Below are 22,861 nucleotides of genomic sequence, written 5' to 3'. Positions count from 1 at the left end.
ATTTGGCATTGAGGGCCTCCATCCATTGTTGAGACAGCAGAAGCAGCATGTCCAGAGTCGAGTGGCCTGGTCTGAATCCAAATTGATGATCTGAGATCAAGTCATTGTAGAAGAGGAAGGATTTAATATCAGAAGCAATGATGGATTCCATGACCTTGTTGATGATTGGAAGCAGGGAGATTGGTCTATCGTGGCAAAGATGTTTTTGCACATTTTTTGTGTAAAGCGGTAATGTTGACTGATTTCCAAGCAGATGGCAGATGACCTCAAACAAAAGAGGATGAAGAGAACAGAGAGAGGGTGAGATAGAGTGGCAAAGCATGATTTTAGGACCCGTGGGCTGATGTTGTCTGGTCCAGTTGCAGTTGCAGAATCAGAGTCGAGGTTTGACAGAAACTTCTACTCCTTGTCAGGAGAAAAGGATGCAGAGTCCATGATCAGTCCAGGATCCCCAGGACTGGGTAAGGTGGGTACCGAAAGAGACGGGTTTGGGACACAAGATTTTGAGACAACCACAGAGTTGAGGCATTCGGCTTTGTCACGTATAGTGTCAGCTGTATAGCCATTTGAGGTAAGGGAGGGGATGGAGGGGGAACAAACACCAGAAACGGATTTGACCAGACGCCACCAGTTTTTGGAGGAAGGAGACAGGTTTGAGAGTTCAGCTTGAGTGTGGAGAGATAGTGCTTCCTGGCTCTCCTGATGGTAGACACACCCTTGTTATGAGCTCTGTGAAAGGAACGGAGATTGCCTTCAGTTGGATTTGCCTTCCAAGAGGCAAAGGCAAGTTGTTTCACGGAAACTACCTCACCACAAGATTTAGTGTACCATGCACGGGAGGACGGGTATGACAACTGAAGACGAGATGGGATAAGATATGACAACTGAAGCCATTTAACATTTTTCTCCATAACTCGCCGAAAGTTTGCCCAATCGGAATGAAATGCCCCTCTCTGTATAGCCTTGGTTAGAGTAAGGTGGATGTAAACTTGTTTTACATCATAGCCCTCCGGGTTAAGGGTCACGGTCTTGGACTCGTAGTACTACTAAAACACCACTTAAGATTTTCTCCCTTTTCCTTTTACTTTCCGAGCTGTATCTCGGAGCCGGGTGGGGCTTTCAGAATGAAATTTTGCATCATTAATGGGAATAATAAAATGTGCGTTGTTGACCTAATTCTTTCCCGTTGACCTACGTTTTTGGCATTTGGAGTCATTTTAACATTTGTCACCAAAACACCACTAGGGTTTGTCCAATGAGAATGGAATTCCACTCTCTGGATAATGGATAGAGCAAGGTACATTTAGACTTAATTTTCATCATACCCATTCGGGTTAAAGGTCAAGGTCAAATGGTGTGTTTTTTTGTCATCGCTCAATTTTTGCCAATGCAGAATCTCAAAGACTGGTTGGTCTTCCAAGATGTTTGTAATTGTGGACCTGCACTGAAGTTGTGCACCTGATATTTGATTAGTGTCCTCCACCTACGTTTTCTCTGATTGTGACATAATTAACAAAAATCACCTTTTTGATCATGATTTGAATAATTTTCCTCTGATTTTCATGATGGTAAATTTTATGGATAGATGTTTATGGTAAATGAGACACATTTGCTTTACCTACACATTCTCTCCATAAATGATGAAGGTCAAGGTCATATGGTGGCCCGAAATAAATACTGCCATCATCGGTTACTATTGTCTTGATTCCAGCCTTTTTCCTCCTTGAGTGCGGTGCATGAAATGCGCTGCACATTTGAATTGTGCAGCACTTAGTACACAATGCTGCGGTATTATCTGCACGAATGAGACTGTGCGAGCGTGTAAACGGCGTTTTCCTGCACAATGGTCTTTTTTTAGGTGCTTGACTGAACAAAAGAGTTCCACCACGCCCTGCGCGACGTCGCACCAATAACCACCGAGTTGGGCGCGGTCACAACTTGCTCCTCCCACGGGAAGGAGTGGCCTGCACTTGAGCAGGTAAACGCGTGACGTTGCATGGCGCTCGTCGTGTTTTTTTGCCAGTTGAGACGTTTTAAATCTTCGGAGCTCGCTCCATAAACTATCCGTAATACTAATAATATATTGGCTTACCTTTTGTGGGTTCGGAGTGCTTTTTACTTTAATGTGACTTTTGTTTATTTATTTTTTGTGCCCGCCTTGAAAGCACCTCGCCCAGGTGACCTTGTTGTGCATCGTAATTCTCCGAAGACTTCCCTCCACCCATGCAGAGAACGTTTTCAAGTCGTAATTCGCGAGTTCGTCCCTCCTGCATTGCACTTCCCACCGCCCCTCTCCCTCGGTTCCCTCCCCATATGTCCCTCCTCCTCCTCTTCCCCACCGGAACCACCGCCCAGGGTGCGGGGACCTGAGACTGCTGAGACGGAGTGAGCGAAGCGCGAAGGCGACGAAGGTTCTACAAGCGGACAACATGGCCAAACCGGAGGAGGAGGTGAACCGCCTTACCGAGAATGTGTACAAGGTAAGGGTACTTCGGCCTGCGACGTCGGCTGTTCTATGAACTTTGCGCATACCTGTAGTTCGTTACCTGCAATGACGCAACGAACGAACCTTTTCCACCACCTGAGGACGTTTAAAGACTCGTTTTTGGATGTTTAAAAGGAGTTTCCCGTTTGTTATCCTTTCCAGTTTATCGGGGACAACTTTAATCCGAACCTGCGAAATCTGATCACTGTGGGGAAAAACTACGAGAAGTCGCTCTACGGTAGGTGGTGGTGCTGGTGCTGGTGCTGGTGGTGGTGCTGGTGGTGGTGGTGGTGGTGGTGGTGGTGGTTGTTATGTCCGTCCTCATCCTCCGAATGTCTGTTCGGTGTCTAAAAGTCATTTTATGATTATTTCCATGGCAGGTTTGTAGAATGCCTTCTAATGAGTCATACATCTCAGAATAGGTAAATCCACCTTTTCTGGATTCCTCCCCCCCCCCCCCTCACCTCCACCTTGGTGTCTTGAACAGTGTGTTCTGTCGTTTTATAATTACTATCTTTTTAACAGTACGATAATTCTTATCGTTGTTTGTGAGAACTGCGAACACAGTTGTGGCACAAAACGATTTTGAAAGCAATTTGTTGCCAGCGCACTTAACTCTGGTTTCATACAAGGCAGATAATGGAGATCTCTAAAGGATCAACTAGTGTGCCGGTTATGGTAAATGAGGTTTTCACGTTGTGGTTTTTGTTTTGTTGTAATTTCATACTGCTGTACTGTTTCTCTCCGACACCCTCCCTCCTTCCTACTGTCTTTGCTCAGGAGTGACACAATCTGCCAAAGGGTACTTTGACGCACTCGTAAAGATGGGCGAGCTGGCAGGGAACAGCCAGGGCTCAAAAGAGATGAGTAAGTTTGAAAACCTTAAAATGTCTCCACCCTATTTGCTAATGGATTTGTATATGGTTTGCTTAAAATGGAAATATTATTTATTTTATGTCATCCCAGACGTGGCCATCTGTAGTGTGAACTTCCTCCACGTAGTGCGCAGGTTGTGATTCTGGATTGGTTACCCTGGCGACGAAACTGGATTTAAATATTTTCAACACTTTTCATGTAATCTTCCAGTTGCTCATAGGAATGTAATGTGTTGTAAGGAAGTGCAATTTTTGAGCCTTATGGGTTATTTTTAGAAGCAATTTGAGAAAGTTTGTAGGTTTTCATATGAGGTGGTTCCCTTGGTAAACCTTTTGCCAACACGGAGCAGCAGTCGGCTGTGATAGTTGGACTGTGTGGTGTGAGTGCGACCGTGTCGGAATAGACTATGCCACGAGGTCAGGCCAGATTAGCATCCACACGTGAACTTTTATGTGGATGAACATTTCCTTTTGTAAAATAATTATTTGTCAAGTCGGTCATTTCTACTTGTGGCGAGTGCCAAAAGGAAGTGTGTGTATTGTCTGGTGAGGCATGCCTGGGGGTATGTCAGAGTGACCAAATGCCTCCTGCCCTGAATTCCATTCATGATGTGGAGAGGAAAAGGGTGGGCAGGATACCTTAGAGGTAGCATACTTGACTTTGAACTGTCTAGTCTGGGTTCAATTAGCGACCTGACTATAAATGGTCTGATTGACATTTTGCACGCAAGGCATTGCATGCTGAAAGTCGACTGTCCCTTGGATGGATGTCGATCTGGATGTCCCCGTCCCGTCTGCTAATTTTAGTAAATATACATCACTCCTTTAGAGATTCTATCCCGGTGTGTACCCCGATTTAGAATAGGTGCACCGTATCCCTGCACATCATAAGAGGCGACTAAGGGTTGGCGTCAGGAAGGGCATCCTGCCATAAAAACATTGCCTCAAACAGGGAACCATGATTGTCATGGGGCCCGCAACGCTAACCCCCACTCTAGCGGGGGAAAATGGCCTAAAAACGATCATTCATTCATATCATACTCCATTAGAGATTCCACGGTGTCTTCCACAAAGAGTGGGTGAGATATCGCCAACACCGAGGCACCCTGAACAAATGACAAATTCCTGTCCAAATCGACTATAGTCGAACGACAGACAGGAGTGCGTTGGGTCTATGGGTGGGAGACGGGCCTAGACAGGCCCACAGACAGGCCTAGTCTATGGGTGGGAGAAAGAAAAGGTTTCCAGTGATCCTGCCAGATGTAGATCTATCATTTCTCCAAGTCCCACGCCAATGAAGGTTTTAGCAGGCCGAGCACCATCATCGATCCCCAATGAGTCAGTATCTGAGATTTGCTGTATTTGAGTTGTCGTGTTTATCTTTCATCGTTTATTTGGCATGGGGGTGAAAATAAACAGTTTATTTTGGATACGAGAGTCGTGGAATCGGTTATTGTGGATACGTTCTGTTTCTTGTTCAGCCACATGGTGCATTGCCGTCCTCAGACATATTGGTGTATCCTGGTTTTCCACATTCGGGTTCCAAAAGTTTTAATTTTTCCACATGAATATGTTTCGAATAAAAACAATACATGATTGCACAAAGCCATTTGTAATTTCCGCTGTTGTACTGTTTTATTAAGACTAAAACTATTTTTTGCGTCTTTTGCTCGACACTGTCTCGACCTTCGCTGGGGCGTTGACGTTGCAGTCATCTTGAACTGAGTGATGTTGCTGGTGACTGTCACACGTGAGCATGTGGTTTCCTGCAAGTAATGTTGATTCAATCTGAACAAGCCAACGAATGATTGGCCATGCAGCACAAGGCCGCATGGTAACATAATTGGCTGAGGGTGTGGCTGTTCCACTAATCCAGTGCCCTTTAGGTTAGAGGAGGAGATTGTAACTTGTGCAGTGTGCCGGCAATAGCTCGCCTACTCTTCGCCTACCTGTGGTATCTTTACCGTCCACCAATTAATGCCAGGAGACGGGACACCCAGTTCGGCGCACACCTGGATCGATCGCCCTGCCAGTGAAACACCGGGATGACACTTTATAGCTGGGCCGGGATTGAAACCCAGGCTACATAGGTTAGAGGTGAGTGTGCGTACCTCCAGGCCATTCTGTCAGCCGATTGGCCGCGACTACCACAGGAGTTCCACCAATAGGATGAATGTGATGTCCTCTGAGTTTGAATGCAGAGAAAAGCTTTGCACCAACTGATCCTTACACTCGTGAGATGTCACACTTCCTGGTGCTACAGTTGTAGCGTAAGACAAAGTATTTATTATACACTATTGATTTATTGAAGGGGCCCTGATTTTTATTTTTCAGCAAATCCAAAAACTTTCCACATCAATTTGTTTCAACAATGGACCTCTTTGTAAAACGCCATTATTGTTGTATCCCTGGATACCATGACATGTTTCCTATACACATTTAGCAAAAAGGAACATCCACGTCATATAAATAATTTAAAATGAAGCATTTTGAGGAGTGATTTTCAACTTTACTTGTTTACAATAAACAGCTATGCAACTTGATGCCACGAGCTTAAGTTCTCCTGTCATTCTAAGCAGCTTTGTGGTGTTTGCGGAGGTTTGTTTTCTGGCATCGATATCAAACTTTGGTTGCCACTACAAATGTTTCTCCCTTCATCACTACAAACAGGTTTAACCGGATTTCTGGGTAAATATTCTTGCGAGCGAGTGCGCCGAACAGTACTTGTAGCAATGCTCCGTATGACTATGCAGCTCGCTGAAATATTTAGCATGTATATTCTCTGACGACTGATCCGGGGAGACGCATTGTGGGTAAACACATAATGGCAGTCACCAGGCAGGAGATTGGCACCACCAGGTTGCTATGCTTACTGAAACTTCACAATGGCCTGGGCCTTCGTTATTGTCAAGGAACAGATAGACAATGGACTATGTTGGACTATTGACCAACCTCCATTGTAATCCATGTGGAGTTGCATAGATTAGATGAATCCCACCGAATAAAACAAAGGGCAAACCGTTGCGATGAAGATGATTGTTGGGATTTTGGATAGAAAAAAGAATGGTATGAGCAGCGTTTCTTAACTAGGTTGCTGGCATGTGACTCATCCTTAGTGACAGTGTTCTTCACGGTGACAAATAATTGGAGTTGACAACAGTTGAAGTCATAAAGACTTTGCATAGCAGTGTGAGCTGGCTGCTATGGGCAGTATCCTTGTTTGGGGGTTTGGGTTAGACGTTGTGGAATTGGCCGTGATGTTACATCGGGCATTATGCCTGCTGGCTCAGCAGTAGCTCTGCTTGTTGGAGTGCGATGGTATCCTGTTAAATGCAGGAGGCCCGTCCTCGAAGGTAAAGCGCTATGGGTTGCGATTGATGCCCGAATCATATAGTAGGCTACATGACAGTACATGTGTGTACTTGCTGTATATGAAGTCACACCTTGGATTTTTGGCCTCACCAAGATTGTTGTTGTGAAAGATTTGTTGGTTTAAACAAACAAAAAAAAACAGTACAATGTAGATAGAGAATAAACAATGGTAACCACCTATGGTTGTTAAGGGGATTTTTTTGGAGGGGGGGAGGGGGAATGTGAGTGGTTAAGGGGAGGAGGTCCTTTCTGTGGTTGGGCGCACCTTCGGAAACGTAGGGTGTGGTGGAAGAATGAACGCCATAATCTTTTTACATAGTTGTGGTCATTGGCAATGCATTGACTATGAAAGCTTATGCTTTGAACAATTTTATAATGGCCGACTATTAAAGTCAACCGAAAGCCTATCAAAAGATCATTTAGGTTTACTTCCTGTCTGTTTCTCCAATTACTACTTTTTATTTTTCTTCTTCTACGACCACAATGATTCCCAGGTTTTTGTGGGTTTGGCCAGTGGAGGTTTCTGGCCCCATTTTTTTCAGGAACCGGCTGGCCAGACATGACACTCGTAGAAAATTGAAAATCATTCTAAACTCGAAGGGCACCTGGTGGAGCGCATACCTCCCCAGGTGAACAGTTTGCATTTTGTATCACACTGATGGGCCGGTTCTGGATCTGAACCGGAATCGAAATATAATTGGCTTGTTGATGTTGCCTAACCAACTCTTCCACCTAGTTTTCTCATAACTCGTCCACAACGTTTTGAAATATCATGCTATATGTCGTTTTTGGTCCCATCTCTCAATGGTGAAGAATCGCTTTTAAAATTATGGTTTCTGGATCCAGATCTACAACAAAATCTAATCACTTCGTCCTTGTCACGCACCCAACCCCTCCACCAAACATTGTCCCAATTTGTGCACAACCTTTTGAGATATCCTGTTTATAGACAAACAAACGGGTGAAAACATAACTTCTGCTCACCTTTGGTGACGGAGGTAACAATAATTAAGGACTAAGTAGTTGGGGCAATAATTTGGAATTTGGCTAAGGTGCAGACAATAGCACTCTTCTCGAAGGCCACGTTGGCATATTAAATGGCTCCAAACTAATATCGTCAGACGAGACGCCAGTTTAGCATCCATCTGATCGACGGCACACATTGAATCGTACTGCCTGTGAAACACCGGGATGATACTTTGTAGCTGGGCTGACATTGAACCCAGGCTCGTCAAATTGGAGAAGAAATTGCATACCTCTAGGCTATACTGCCAGCTGTTTCTCCAATGACAATTTTATCGTTGTGATTTTTGGATACCTGCCAATTTGTATCCATGGCCATTCGAACAAAGTCTTGTGTTAACATCTCTCTAATTTGTATACACCTTTATTATTATTATTATTATTTTTTAATCAAGCTGTTTGTTGCTGCAGTAGTTGCCCAATGCATGTGAAGCGAAAATCAGGGTTTGGCGATTGGTTCACTCTTGTCTGATCGACCGAGGAATAACTTCAATGTTATTTAAATGAATTTCAATTGAATGTTATATTTTGAACATGACTCAGAACGTGATTCGGAAAATGAACCTGTAGTTAGCCTGGTGTTGGCTTAGCGGTTAGGGTGCCAGCTTGGGATCCTAGGATCCTGGGTTTGAATCCCGGTTGGTCGCTGAATTAACGCCAGGGGGGTTGACTCAGCCTGTCATCCTTCCGAGGTCGGCAAATTGAGTACCAGCTTGCTGGGATGAATGATCCCGGTGTGTACCCCGGTTTAGAATAGGTACACCGTATCCCTGCTCATCGTACGAGGTGACTAGGGTTGGCATCAGGAAGGGCATCCGGCCATAAAAACTGCCTCAAAAAGGGAACCATGAGGTCATGGGGTCCGCAAGGCTAACCCCCGCTCCGGCGGGGAAAAATGGCCTCAAAACGATCATTCATTCATTCATTCATTCAGTTTAGCAGTACTTTGGCTCTTGATGCATCCCAATCACGCAGGCACAAAGAGGAGTGAGATTGAATATTTTTTAAAACTTTGTCTAGCTGTCTGGCATGACAATCCTGGTGTTGGTTTAATGGTTAAGGTGGCTGGCTTAAGATCTCAGGGTCTCGAGTACAAGACCCTGTCGTGCCGTTCACCCAGCGGGTCGACTCAGGCTGTCATCCTTCTGCGGTTGGCAAAATGAGCACCAGCTGACTGGTAATAGGGGGCTTTGCATCAGTGGCACAGCCACGACACCCCCAGAAAATGATGCAGCCAAGCAGCCTTAAACCACAACTATTGCAACGTGTTAAATATGGTGGTGTATAAGACAATGCATAAATGGCAGTAAACCTTTGGAAAAATTTTATACCACTTTTAAAATCATTTTATTTCAATTGAATTCTATACTTGAACACTGTGCATGGTAAGGTGTTCTATAAACTCCGTAGTTGCAGTAGTTGCAGTATTTGAAGTATGAGTGAAAGTAGTATAGCTTAAGCTATAAGCTGTATCACTACAACTCTTACTGGGCCCATATAACTTAAGCCATAATATTCTGGCTGCTCTTCATCCATTAAAAGCATACGCCATTCGCGGCAACCTGAGGTGCTGTAAGAGCGACTGTGCTGTTAACATCCGGTGGTCAGCGGCTGACCCGGTGTGTACCATGGTTTAGAATAGGTACACCGTATCCCTGCGTGTCGTAGGAGGTGACTACGAGGGTTGGCGTCAGGAAGGGCATCCGGCCATAAAAACATTGCCTCAAAAAGAGAACCATGACAATTACAACTACATATGGGCAGGGTACAGCCCGAAGTGGAGATCGGTTTCTGGGGTTTGGGACATGGAATGTAGGGACAATGACAGGGAGATCAGGAGAAGTGGTGGAAGTATTGGTCAGAAGAAGAGTGGACATATGTTGTGTGCAAGAGACGAGATGGAAGGGAAGTGGTGTGAGAATGGTGACGGGTAGGCAGGGACAGAAATACAAGTTTGTGTGGCAAGGGTGCCCGGAGGGCGTGAATGGTGTTGGTGTCCTGTTTTCTGAGGCGTTTGTAGACAGTGTGGTGAGTGTGACTGGAGTGAGTGAAAGGTTTATGATGGTGAAAATGATGATTGGAAAGCTCTTGTTGAACGTCATCTCGGGATATGCTCCGCAGGTTGGTCGGAGCGATGAAGAGAAGGACAAGTTCTGGTGTGCGATAGCGAAGCTGATGGAAAACGTGAAAGATGAGGAAGTTGTTGTGGTAGGAGGAGACCTAAATGGACATGTGGGAAGGATTATGGACGGTTTTGAGGGAGTTCATGGGGGTTACGGATATGGTGTGAGAAATGGAGAAGGTGAAAGGATTTTGGAGTTTGCTGATGGAGCTGATTTGTTGATTTGTAATACTCAGTTCCAGAAAGAGGATAATAAGCTTGTTACATACACGTCAGGTGGGTCGACGACAACCGTTGACTACCTGATAGTGCGTAGGCGAGATAGTGGGCACCTCCGGGACACAAAGGTGATCCCGGGGGAGGAGGCTGTTTCACAGCACCATTTGGTTGTCTGCGACATAAGGGTGAAAGGTGCGAGGAGAGCTCGGTGGGTGAAGTACCAACCGAGAATGAAGGTGTGGAGGTTGAAAGAGGTGACAGTAAGGGAGGCATTAAAAGAGAGGCTGAGTAGGGTAGAGGATAATGTGGTTGAGCTTGAAGGTGGTTGGATGTCGATGAAAGTTAGTCTGTTGGGAGCCGTTGGTGAGGTACGTGAATGGACAAAAGGACCACCGAGGCACTCGGAAACATGGTGGTGGGATCATGAAGATGGAAAGAGGATTGACGAGAAGAGGAAGAAGTTCAAGGAGTGGCAGAAGGCGAAGGGTACGGGAGCAGAAAAAGCAGAGCATGAAAGTTATAAGGCAGCCAAGAAGGCTGCAAAGAAAGAGGTAGCAAAGGCGCAGGAGGCATGTAGGAAAATGTTCGGAGAACGCTTGGATTCAGAAGAGGGTCAGAGAGCGGTATTCAGGATTGCAAAGCAGATGGTGAAAGAGAGGTGTGATGTGATGGGGGTGAGTTGCTTGAAGGATGAAGTGGGACAAATCGTTGTGGACCCAGATGGAATTAAAGGAAGATGTAAAAGATATATGGAAATACTGTAGAATACAGAGAATGAATGGGATGGCAACATAGAGAGGAACCCAGTTTTAGGACTGGCAGAGAAGATAACTGAGAAGGAAGTTGAGGAAGTGATAAAAGCAATGAAGATTAGAAAAACGGGAGGGCCGACGGTAGTTGTGGGAGATGTGTTGAAGGCAGCAGTAAGTTGGGGTATGAAGAGAATGACAGAGATCTGTAATCTTGTGGTGAAAGAAGGCCGCATTCCAGTGGATTGGGAACTGAGTACCCTCGTCCCTCTATACAAGTGGAAAGGTGACCCTCTGGAGTGTGGCTCGTACCGAGCGATAAAGTTATTGGAGCCTGGAAGGAAGGTATTGGAAAGGGTGTTGGAGAGGACGATAAGGAAGAAGGTGAAGATCGACGAAATGCAGTTTGGATTTATGCCAGGAAGAGGAACGACAGACGCGCTCTTTATTGTGAGGCGTTTGCAGGAGAAGTACATGGAGAAGAGGAAGAAGTTGTTTCTTGGGTTTGTTGATCTGGAGAAAGCATTTGATAGGGTTCCACACGAAGTAGTGACATGGGCATTGAGGAAGTTAGGAGTGGAGTAATGGTTGATCAGAGTAGTGATGGCAATGTACAAAAGAGTGCGCACAGCTGTAAGGACGAAGGACGGGAACAGTGGTGAGTTTGAGGTGAAGGTGGGAGTGCATCAGGGGTCGGTAATGAGTCTACTACTATTTGTAGCTGTGATGGAGGTGCTGGCTCAGAACGTAAAAAGGGTTTACCGTGGGAGTTGTTTTATGCAGATTATCTAGTGTTGATTGCGGAAAGTATGGATGGACTGAAGGGAAAGATGAACAAATGGAAGGAATGTATGGAGACAAAAGGTCTGAAGGTGAATATCGGAAAGACGAAGGTGATGGCAAGTGGTAAAGCATGTGGTGAGGTGGAAAGAACTGGGAAGTGGCCATGTGCTGTGTGCAGGAAGGGTGTCGGAGTGAACTCCATTCAATGTACAATGTGCGCTGAGTGGGTTCATCAAAAATGTAGTGGTCTGAGAGGGTCATTAACCAGTGTGGCAGCTACATTCAAATGTAAGGCGTGCACAGAGGGAGCTGCAGATGGAGGAAATGCTGAGTTGGATCTTGGAGACGGCGTGAAGCTGGAAGGTGTGAAAACATTTTGCTACCTCGGAGACATGCTGAATGGAGAAGGTGGATTAGACTCGGCAACGGTTGCTGGAGTGAGATGTGCATGGAAGAAGTTTCGTGAACTGATTGGCGTGCTGATGAGGAGGTGAGTGTCGCTGAAGCTGAAGGGAAAGGTGTATGCTGCATGTGTGAGAAGTGTTATGATTTATGGGAGTGAGACATGGGTAATGAACGTAGCCCAGCAACGAAGGCTGGAAAGGGTGGAAATGCGAATGTTTCGGTGGATGTGCGTAGTATCATTGAGAGAGAGGAAGACAAATGATTAATTGCAAAAGATGATGGGAATAGAGCCTGTGATTGATGCTGTGAAGAGGAACAGGTTGAGATGGTTTGGTCATGTGTTGAGGAAGGATGAAAGTGACTGGTTGAGAAGAGTGATGGAAATGAATGTAGAAGGAAGTAGAGGATGGGGAAGACCGAGAAAGACTTGGCTGAAGGTGGTGGAAGAAGAAATTCGGGCAAGGGGGTTAACAAGGAGAGATGCAGAAAATAGGGCAAAATGGAGAAGATTGTCATGGGCTAACCCCCGCTCTAGCAGGGAAAATGGCCTTAAAATGCATGTTGTTTTGTTGTTGTCTTCATCCATTAAAACACGTCTGGTTTTTTTTTTGCAATACTTGATTTGTACATTGGGATCTGCTGGGAGCTTCCAGGAAAATGTGGCAGTGATGGACATTCAAACAACTACCTTAAAATATAATGCCAATGAGCTTTGGAGGTTGTCATTACGATCAGGATGATGATTGTGGATACATATACCGGCCACAGTGTATTTCCATAATAGAGCCCTGTACCTAACTTGCTTTGTAACTTGAAGCACATCCCATTACTGTAGATTGTAGAAATATGGAACCCGCTCAAGTAAATATTGCAAACCTCAGTCCGTGGACAAAATAAGCTTTCAGCAGTTTCCATATAGTTTCAATTTAGTACGGTGGCAGTATTTTGGTTTTCCGATAGCATTTGATACTCGAATGCGAATAATGAAGCGGTTGCACTCGGCAGGCCAACATGGTAATGGTGCATGTTGAACTTTAGTTTGCTCTATACAAATGAACTGCCTTTGCAGGTGAGGCATTGCCTCCATAATGACGTCATCAACGTCTTCATCACACTGCAATTAAATGTGTACACTGCTTCGTGCCTTACACGTCTGCTCTAGTCCAATTGATCTTTCATATCATTCATCCATATTGTGCTACGTGAGTGGATGGTATGTTATGCTGACGCTGAACAAGCAGGTAGTTATGTAAGTTTGGGATTATTTAAGGGAGGTTAACGGACACTGTAGGGGTTGGTGAAGACTTCAGTGAGCCTTTGAGTTGGTGCTACCTACCCTTGTGCTGAGGTTCATCTTGTTAATTGCCATCCTATTCGATCCATAGTGTTTTGATTTTCTATTTATTATGTACTCCAATGTGGCAAATCTTGACCCTTCCAGCCTTGCTCCATACACTTCCGTTTTCTTCCTTCCTTCTCCCTTCCCCTTGTCACGATCCCCTCCCAAACTTAGTTGCTGTCTTTTACAATTCACATATTCTCCCCCTACCCTTCCTTAACACCTTTCTTTCTATTCTTGAGTTTCAACTTTCCCATTTTAGCTTTTCCCATGTGTTATTATTTTGTCGATGACGTCTTTCTCTCCATTTGACTTCGATTATTGGTAAAATCTATCAATATTCTGCTTCTGAGGAAGGCAAAGTTTAGCACTCCCCCACCTCCCCCAACCCACTTCCCAATCCAACAAAACAACCAAAGGTCCAAAGAAAGCCCACTTATCTTAGAAGCCAAATTTTGAGTCATTTAAAAAAATCAGGCCCCCTTGTCTGTATTACTGACAATATCTACGTACACCCCTAACCACAGTGTTTCTAGGTGCTTTAATGATGGCGTGTATGTTTCAATGTATTTTGGGAGATATTGATATTGTTCAAGACAGGATTTCATGATCACGAAAGATGCACAGCCAGATGAGGGCACTTTGTAGCAGCAGCAGAGGAGGAGGAGTGAGGGGGCTTACCAGCATTCCCGGATTATGGAGGGTCGAATGGAACAGAAACCGAGACAAATGGCTCTCTGTACACTTTCATAGATCACTCTCCCTTACGCTCACGCAGAAAATGCATCAGAAATGAGAACTGCATGTGGAGCAGTTTTAACATTTATGTGATATGTGATGCATACCTGTGTTTTCCCCCAAAATGTCATGTGACTTTTGGTTTGTTCAGACAGAGCTTGGCACCATTTACATTTATAATAAAGAGACAATTACAATATTGTTTTTGTATTATATATTATGAAAGTATTATATATTATTTATGAAATATTATGTATTATATAATATGAAAGAGGGAAGGATGTTGATATCAGGGTTCAAGCCATGGTTATACTTGTAACATGAAGTTGCATATTGTGCCAATATGTGACGTGTTAATTATGGTGACATGGGGGTCGGGCAGAGGGGGCAGGTGGAGGAGAGGGGGAGGGTGAGGATCGGGTTGGGGATGGGTAAAAAAAACTGGGTAAAACCAAATTGATGTACTAGCTAAAATATGCTGGTATTGTATTATTTAACAGCAACATAAGGTGTTCCATTTGGGCTGACAGGATGGCCTAGAGGTATGGACGCTCACCTCTAAGCTGTCTAGCCTGCGTTTGTATCCCGACCAGGCTATAAACTGTTTCTGGTGTTTCACAGGCAAGTGGATTCCTCAATGTGTGTGTGCCGTCCCTCAGATGGATGCTAAGTGGGCGTCCCACCTGCCGTCATTAGTTTATGGATGTTAATCCCACGGTGCCCTTCACGAAGACTAGGTGAGCTATCCCTGGCACCATGAACAAATTCCAAATTCCTGCCCCAACTACTTCGTCAAATGTCAAACCGGTCCAGCCATTTTGTGAAAGACTTTCCCAGGCCAACCCCATAAGTGGGAATAGTAGTGGCTGTTAAAGAAGAAGAAACGTGTTCAAATTTTAAGTGAAAACATATCCCAAAGCATCAATTATTTCTTCAAATATTATTTTGCAGGTTGCTATTCCAAGTCATAACCACAGAAGTGTGGGAATAGACCCATCTGTAAGGATTCCGGGTTCTTTGCTCGTTCTTTGAAAATGCATTTGTGGCTATACCCTTTGTTAGAGAGAAGTGAATTTGTAATTACCTTAAATTCATTTGTCAGAACTGTGATTGACCAAGTCAGACCACATCACCGTTGAGTCCTTCGGATGAACCTGCATGGGTATTTGGCGTGACCTGGCGTTAAGTTGTAACTGTGTACATGGAAGGTGGAGTCGTTTCTTGCCTATACACAGCGTTACCTCGTCAATCCTAGTCCACCTTCTCTTGACTACTACTGCTGAGAACCATCTCCCTTTTGGGTTATTTATTTTTATTTTTAATAGGAGCAAGGTTCCTGGATGTGGAAGAGAGACAGAGCAGCCTCTGGACGTGGTCCCATTGAGTAGAGAAGTGAGTAAAAGGGTTAAGATATGCAGTCTAGCTGGATTTTGGAAGCTTAATCAGGTGGGGGTTGCTGGAAGAACAGGTGCATCCTGGGAGATGGGCACAGTTGAAGGACAAAGAGCAGAGGGAGCAATGTTGGAAAATATACAGTAGAAAACAGGTTTATGCAAGTTCATTAGCTTTGCACTCATTACCTACCTGGACACATTTCTGTAATTCCGTTTGATGTGCTTCCCTTTGGCTTATTTTCAGAAAGCATACGACCATTGAAATGGGGGTGACTGACGCCTGCTTCATGGCAGTTTACAAGATTATGACAAGGGCCTGTTCCTTTGTTAATGGAGCTAAGAGCAACACAGGAGAGAGGGGCACTTGTTTAAACAGGTTGGGGAGTTCAGAATCATCTGCAATAGTTGGGCGGTGTATGCTTCTGGACACACCAGCCCTTGTTTATGTTACAGTAAAAAGGAAGTGGAATGCACAGGTCAAGCTAACATTGTGCAAATCTGTGTCATCCTCTCAAAGCCAGAAATTTTGGTTGCAGTGGTGTAATTAGTAGGTGGTGCGCTGCACTCTGCATGCTGCTGCTTGTGAAAGTGTGCGTGAGAGAACATTATGTGGAAGATTATTGGGAAGTGATATAATGGCTTGCCTAGGTCAGGTAGCGCCTCGTTTGATCGTGAGTTGCTCGTTGTTTAAGCTGCATATGTTTTGAAAGACCCGGATAGAGCACCGCACAGACCAGCTATTTTCTACATTGTTTCTTTCATCTTGACAGTAATTGGTAGAAGGGCTTAACAAAATGCAATTGATTAAAAAATAAAAAGTATTACGATTCTATTGCAGCAGCATTTACTTAGCGGAACATCTCGAGCCAATCTGATCAATGAGGTTTTCATGAATGTATCAGTTTGCATGCCATGTTTGTGTGATTCTCCTTGCACTTGGAAAAATTGAAGATTAAGTAGGCAAAGCACACCTGCACTTTTTTTTTTTTTTTTTTGTATACAGAATCGAGGCTCGTGAAAGAGCTAACATTTATCACAAAAAAAAAAATATATATCTATATAATTATAAAATTGAAATCTTGCGTGTTTGTGTGTAACATTCGATCGGTCCGGAGGCGTGGCTTACCCCTTTGAGAGAGTAGTAATATCCACCATTTTATTAACTCGCATAGCTCTGAGGCCTGTTTTGTAGGCCCGTGGTGTCTTGCTCTCTCTCTCAGTTTTATTTCAAATCAAATTCGATATATCATTTCATTTTTCACAGTCGCTAACATCGTTTTAGACTCGGTTGAAAAAAAACGGGAAGAAAATCCGATGAAAGTTTCCGTTTATAGAACGAAATGAATTCTGAAAGGCTTGTATCTTCAAGTCCATTGAGTCTGTCTCACGCCTTTATCTTCAATCTAAGTCGCCATCTGATTTCATTTTTATCGATGGTTTTAGACTCGGTAAAAGAAATAATTGAGAACATTCACGCACACACGGGAAATTGCAGATATATATTTTAAAAATCGCGCCACGTTGATATACGAAAATACACCGCCTAAAATAACAGGCATACAGTATATATCTTCGTTATTTCATTCAACATTATTACCCGGAAGTAAAATATGTTTCAGGAAATTACCGAGAGATATTTCTCCGATTTTTAAAATTATTTATATGCGCATACACTTTAAATAGGTTTATTTGAAATCTTTAATTTTCACAATGTAATTTATTTGTCATTTGATGATCGGCAAAACGATAGCACAAACACAATACTATTTGCAGGAAGAATGTCGTATCAACCCTCCGACGGCGCTACGGACGCGGACAACGAATCACACCTCACGTCTATGGACGCGAATAGCAACGTCCGCACGAATCAGTCATCAATGATTTTCATCGACGTACCTGGAGGCACAGGGAAGACGTTTCTTATTAACCTGATTCTCTCTAAAGTGAGAGCGAGTGGAGAAGTTGCCCTTGCGGTGGCCTCATCTGGCATAGCTGCTACCCTCATGCCTGGTGGAAGAACAGCGCACTCAAGGTTCCAAATCCCTCTGACACTGAGGGAAGATGGCGTATGCAACATCGATAACAATTCCACTATCGCAGACCTCTTTCGAAGTACAAAACTCATCGTGTGGGATGAGTGTCCTATGATCAGGAGAGAGAGTTTTGAGGCTGTGGATCGCACGTTGCGTGATGTATGTGACAAAGATGAGCCTTTTGGAGGGATCTTGACGATATGCTGTGGTGATTTCCGTCAACTTCTGCCCGTGGTGAAAAGAGGGTGTGATGCTGACGTTGAGAATGCGTGCATAAAGAAGTCCTACTTATGGCAGAGCTTTGGAATGTTTCACTTGACAACTAATATGCGACTGACCGACGGAAGTGGGCAGTTTTCAAGATTTTTGCTCGACATCGGCGAGGATAGAATCGAGAAAAATGCGGATGATGAGATAGATTTGCCAGAGGATATACTGCTGACAGCGAGTGGGCTCGATGAGTGCATCGATACCATATATCCATCATTCGCCAATCCGATGGAGGTTTTTTCAGCAAGGTCTATATTAGTGCCCCTCAACGATATGATGTGAAACATCAATTCAAGATGCATCACAAGGTTCGCTGGTGCTAGCAAGGAGTATGCTGCGTTCAACAGTGTGACTGAGGGTACTGATGCGACGCACTTCCCAACGGAATTCCTAGAATCCGTTGAAGTCTCGGGATTGCCGCCGCACAACCTCGAGCTCAAAAAAGGATCCCCTATCATTTTGATGCGGAACTTGGACCCTCCAAAACTTTGCAACGGGACGCGCATGATTGTTGAGGACATGCTTCGAAATATTATAGTTGCGAGGATCATAAGTTCAACGTTTGAAGGCGAAACTGTAATGCTCCTTCGGATCCGACTAAATCTGTCGGAAGCTGAGGATATCCCTTTGCAGCGCTGCCAGTTCCCCATACAATCCTGCTTCGCAATGACAATCCATAAGGCGCAAGGGCAAACTATGGAGAATGTGCTGGTCTACCTGGAGAAACCGGTCTTCCAGCATGGTCAGCTGTATGTGGCGCTCAGTCGAGGGAAGAGGAAAGAGAACGTGCGAGTTTATGTAAATGGAGGATCGTCGACAAAGAACATCGTCATCAGAAGTGAACTCTGACAACAAAATCGTGGTAGTCCACGGGTCGCGTGTTTTTTCTAAAAAAAAAAAAAAAAAAAAAAAACGTGATCGGAGATAAGGGCCGAAATCACGTGTCACAGGTGAGTGATTTAGAACGCTGGAGAGGTGAGCCTTATGGCTTGCTGGCCCAAATAATCTCCCTGATGATGTCCAGCGTTCGCTTTAGTTCTATTCTCATATCTATTTAAACTGACATTGACCCAACGGGTCATGGGTCGTCTAGTATATATATAAAAAGAGGGAGCGGTAGACAAGATGGGGAGAGAAGGGGAAGCACACAAACACAACATTTGAGAGCAGGGACATCGGGAGATGTGTGGGAGGGAGAGGGCCTGGGGGGAGGAGGTGTGGGATGGGGGAGGGAGGTGGGAGAAGTATAAAACACGAGGACACCAAGGACTTCCAGGAAAGAAGTTGGTATTTCAAAAAAGTGGATTTGGGGTGAAAATTAGCGGGGGTAGAAAAGATCAAGGTTTTGGATGGGGGAAGATAAGAGATGGTGGTGAACAGCCGTTTTAAAGACCTGGCGGGAGGAGTGGGATTGAAGAGAGTGAGGTAGTTTGTTCCAGAGGCGGGAGAAAAGAGGAATGAAGGAGTGAAGGTGAGCAGAGAGTCTTGATTTTGGCAGTTTAACCATAAGAGGGTTGCAGGCAGATCTTGTGCGACCTGTAGGAATATTTGGGGGACAGAGCCCAGAGAGAGCTGGGGGAGCAAGGCCGGAGAGGAGTCGGTAGAAGACGGAAAGACCACCAACCTGCCTGCGGTGAGTAAGTGAAAGGCCCTCGGAGATAGCTTCATCGCGGGAGATTCCAATGATTCTGAACGCTTTGGTTTCAACAACGTGAAGACGAGCTAGGTGTGAGGCAGGAGCACCATCCCAGAGGGGAGAGCAGTACTCCATTGAGCTGCAGATGAAAGCCTTGTATGTGGTGAGGAGCTCAGGTGTGCCAAGGAAGGACTTCGCACGACGGAAGATGCCCAGTGCGGCGACTGGCTTTGGAGGCCAGCTTGGAAATGTGGTTTTCCCAGGAAAGATCATGGCAGATAGTGAGACCCAAAAGCTTGAGTGACAGAACTTCTTGGAGAGGATTATTCAGAAAGTGGATGGGAGGGTTGTCCAGTCGGTCTTTTCGGAGAGAGATCGTAAGAGAGTGAGATTTGTCAGGATTGAAAGACATGTTCAACTTGTTTGCCCAGTCTGTGATTTTGTCCAGGTCTGCAGAGAGTGAGGAGGCTACAGACTGCCGATCTGAGGGACGAGGAATGGAGCGGCAGAGAGTGGAGTCATCAGCAAAGAGATAGAGAGGATTTTCAAGAGAGTCAGAGAGATCATTGATGAAGACCAGAAAAACCACAGGGCCGAGAACACTGCCTTGGGGAACTCCTGCCTGAACAGGAAGAGGAGATGAGAGAAACCCATTCAGGGCCACACGTTGACTGCGACGAGAGAGGAAGTCCGCCAGCCATGTGTGGAGATTTCCACGGATACCAAAGGAGGAGAGTTTGGTGAGCAGACCGGGGTGCCAGGCCGTATCGAAGGCACGTGATATGTCGAGGGAGACATCTCTAATTTCCTGTTTGGCATTGAGGACTTCCATCCATTGTTGAGACATCAGAAGCAGCATGTCCAGAGTAGAGTGACCTGGTCTGAAACCAAATTGATGATCAGAGATCAAGCCATTGGAGAGAGGAAATATTTCATATCCGAAGCAATGATGGATTCCATGACTTTGCTGATAATTGGGAGAAGGCTGATTGGTCTGTCGTTGCAAGGATCTGTTTTTGCACATTTTTTGTGTAAAGTGGTGATGTTGGCTGATTTCCAAGCAGATGGCAGATGACCTTGAGCAAAAGAGAGGGCGAAGAGAACAGAGAGAGGGAGTGAAAGAGTGGAAGAACAGGATTTTAGGACCCGTGGGCTGATGCCGTCAGGTCCAGTTGCAGAATCAGAGTTGAGGGTTGACAGAAACTTTTCCACCTTGTCAGGAGGAAAGGACACAGAGTCCTGGAGCAGCTGGGTACGACTGGGTATGGTGGGTACAGAGAGGGATGGGTTCCGGAAACAAGATTTAGAGGCAAACACAGAGTTGAGGCATTCAGCTTTTTCACGTGCAGAGTCAGCTGTGTAGCCGTTTGAGGTAAGGGAGGGGATGGAGGGGGAACAAACACCAGAAACAGATTTGAACAGACGCCACCAGGATTTGGAAGAGGGAGACAGATAAGAGAGTTCGGTCTTTAGAACGGAGAGATATTGTTTCCTGGCTCTCCTGAGGGTGGACACACACTTGTTTCGGGCTTTGTGAAAGGAAATGAGATTTCCTTCCGTTGGATTTGCTTTCCAGGAGACGAAGGCAAGTTGTTTCTGGGCAACAGCCTCACCACAAGAATCCGTGTACCATGGTCGGGAGGAAGGGTATGACAACTGAAGACGAGATGGGATAAATCTGTGCATGAGAGAGAGCAATTTACTTTGGAAGAATTCCCAGGATGAGTTGATGTCAGAGGCGGTCGAGATGGGAGACCAGTCCAGATGATTGATGGCTGCTTGAAGACCGTGCCAGTTGGCCTGAGTGAAATGCCAGACTCGTCGACGCTGAGGAGGCTCTCTGAGAATGGTCAGAGAGATGTCCACTTTAACAACCACATGATCAGATGAGCCGATTGGAGCAGAAGAAGAGCAGCAGACATTTTCAGTGAAGTTAGTCATAACCAAGTCCAGAAGAGAAGATGCTCCATTTACTGAGATCCGGGTCGGGAAATTGACAGATTGTGTCAGTCCCAGTGAGTCGCAGAAGTCCTTTGCTGAGGAGCCATGGCTGGTGAGAGAGGTACCCACACCCAGCCAACTGGCATGGTGACAATTGAAATCACATATGAGGAAGAGAGAGTTGGGATGAGTAGATAGAGGTTGTCCATATTATCAGACAGCGAGATGTAGATGGAGTCATCACTGTTTGGTGGACGGTACAACACACATATGAACAAAAGGTGGGAGCGAAGGGGAAGCCATAGCCAGAGGTATTCCTGGGGGTGAGGTGGAGAGAGGGCAGTGCAGGGCGAGTGAGGAAGAGTTTTTGATAAAGATAGCAACCCCTAGCCCAATATAGCAACCCCAATAAAGATAGCAACCCCCAACGAGGCTTAGGTCTATCATACCGGAGGAGGGAGTAACCCGGGAGAGATACCAAGGAATCAGAGAAATCATGAATGAGGAAAGTTTCTGTAAATTAGATCACGTCTGGTTTGTCAGAAGCAACCTGTATGGAGAGATCAGTCAAGTTTGAGCGAAGGCCACGGATGTTTGAGGTACATACCGTTAATGAAGAGGAAGGGGGAGCATCGGATACAGAACAGGGGGGGGGGGGGTAGGTTAAGATGTGTAAGGGGAGGAAGAGGTAGGGAGAGCTGTTGAAGGTCTGTCAGAGATTTCAGAATAGCTCGGAGAAAGGGAAGGATGGGGCGGACAAAAGGTTTGATGGTGATTGGGTGAGGTACAGTGAGGTGTTATTTGAGGAGGGGGAAGAGCGAGGCAGAATGTTGGGGGAGATGGAGGTGAGAGTTGGAAGGGGGAAGAAGTGGGGAGGATGCTTTGAGGAGGAGGGGTGAGAGAGGGGAAATGGAGAAGAAATGAGGGTGGGGAGATTTGAAGGGGAGGGGTGAGGGGGTAGTTTAGGAGGAAAGGGACAAGGGGGGGGGGGATTTGAAAGGGATGGGAGATGGGGGAGATTTGGAGGGGAGGGGTGAGGGGGACGTTTTGGAGGGGAGGGGTGATGGGGAAGATTAGGAGGGGATGGGTGAGATTGGATTTTAGAAAGTGTACGATTGATGGGAAACGAACATTTATTGCAAAATGAGTTTCTTGTGACCTTCGAGTCCAAAAAATACGTTTGAGGATGCTGGAGGGGGGATGGAGTGCAGGTGAGTTTAGGGAATGTAGGAAAGAGGAACTGTAAGAGATGGAATTTTTTTTTGGAATGAATAGATTTGGTGAGCAAGTCGAAAACAGCCTTTTAAAGAAGAAGAAGAAAAAGGTGTTATAATATACGACAGAATGCAGTACTTCAGGGGAAAGTTTAAACATTTTTGAATTTAACAGTGAAAACTATCTGGGGAAATGGAGGTGAAACACGTGATCGAAGAACGAACGAACTAATAAGAACAACGAATAAATGAATAAGAACAAC

At 45.2% G+C, this 22,861-nt stretch overlaps 1 protein-coding gene across 6 annotated transcripts in view; it reads left to right on the top strand.

Moving 5' to 3' along the window:
* Nucleotides 1-1,949: 1,949 nt before the first annotated feature.
* Nucleotides 1,950-22,861, top strand: part of LOC137423385 (BAR/IMD domain-containing adapter protein 2) — a 92,214-nt gene continuing 71,302 nt past the window's right edge. For 2 of the 6 annotated variants that reach the window (XM_078774281.1, XM_078774284.1), the window contains exons 1-4: nucleotides 1,950-1,978; nucleotides 2,230-2,480; nucleotides 2,648-2,723; nucleotides 3,266-3,352. In XM_078774281.1, the coding sequence (XP_078630407.1) occupies nucleotides 2,430-2,480; nucleotides 2,648-2,723; nucleotides 3,266-3,352 (214 nt within the window). In that variant the 5' untranslated portion in view covers nucleotides 1,950-1,978; nucleotides 2,230-2,429. Of the gene's footprint in view, nucleotides 2,481-2,647; nucleotides 2,724-3,265; nucleotides 3,353-22,861 lie in introns of all 6 variants that reach the window. The other 4 variants (XM_078774280.1, XM_078774283.1, XR_010983690.2 and 1 more) reach the window with 2 other exon arrangements.

This window comes from Myxine glutinosa, chromosome 3 (assembly GCF_964187855.1).
Source record: "Myxine glutinosa chromosome 3, kmMyxGlut1.1, whole genome shotgun sequence".
NCBI lineage: Eukaryota > Metazoa > Chordata > Myxini > Myxiniformes > Myxinidae > Myxine > Myxine glutinosa.
The sequence above is the reverse complement of the archived record's forward strand: the minus strand, read 5'-3'. Positions and strand labels throughout refer to the sequence as shown.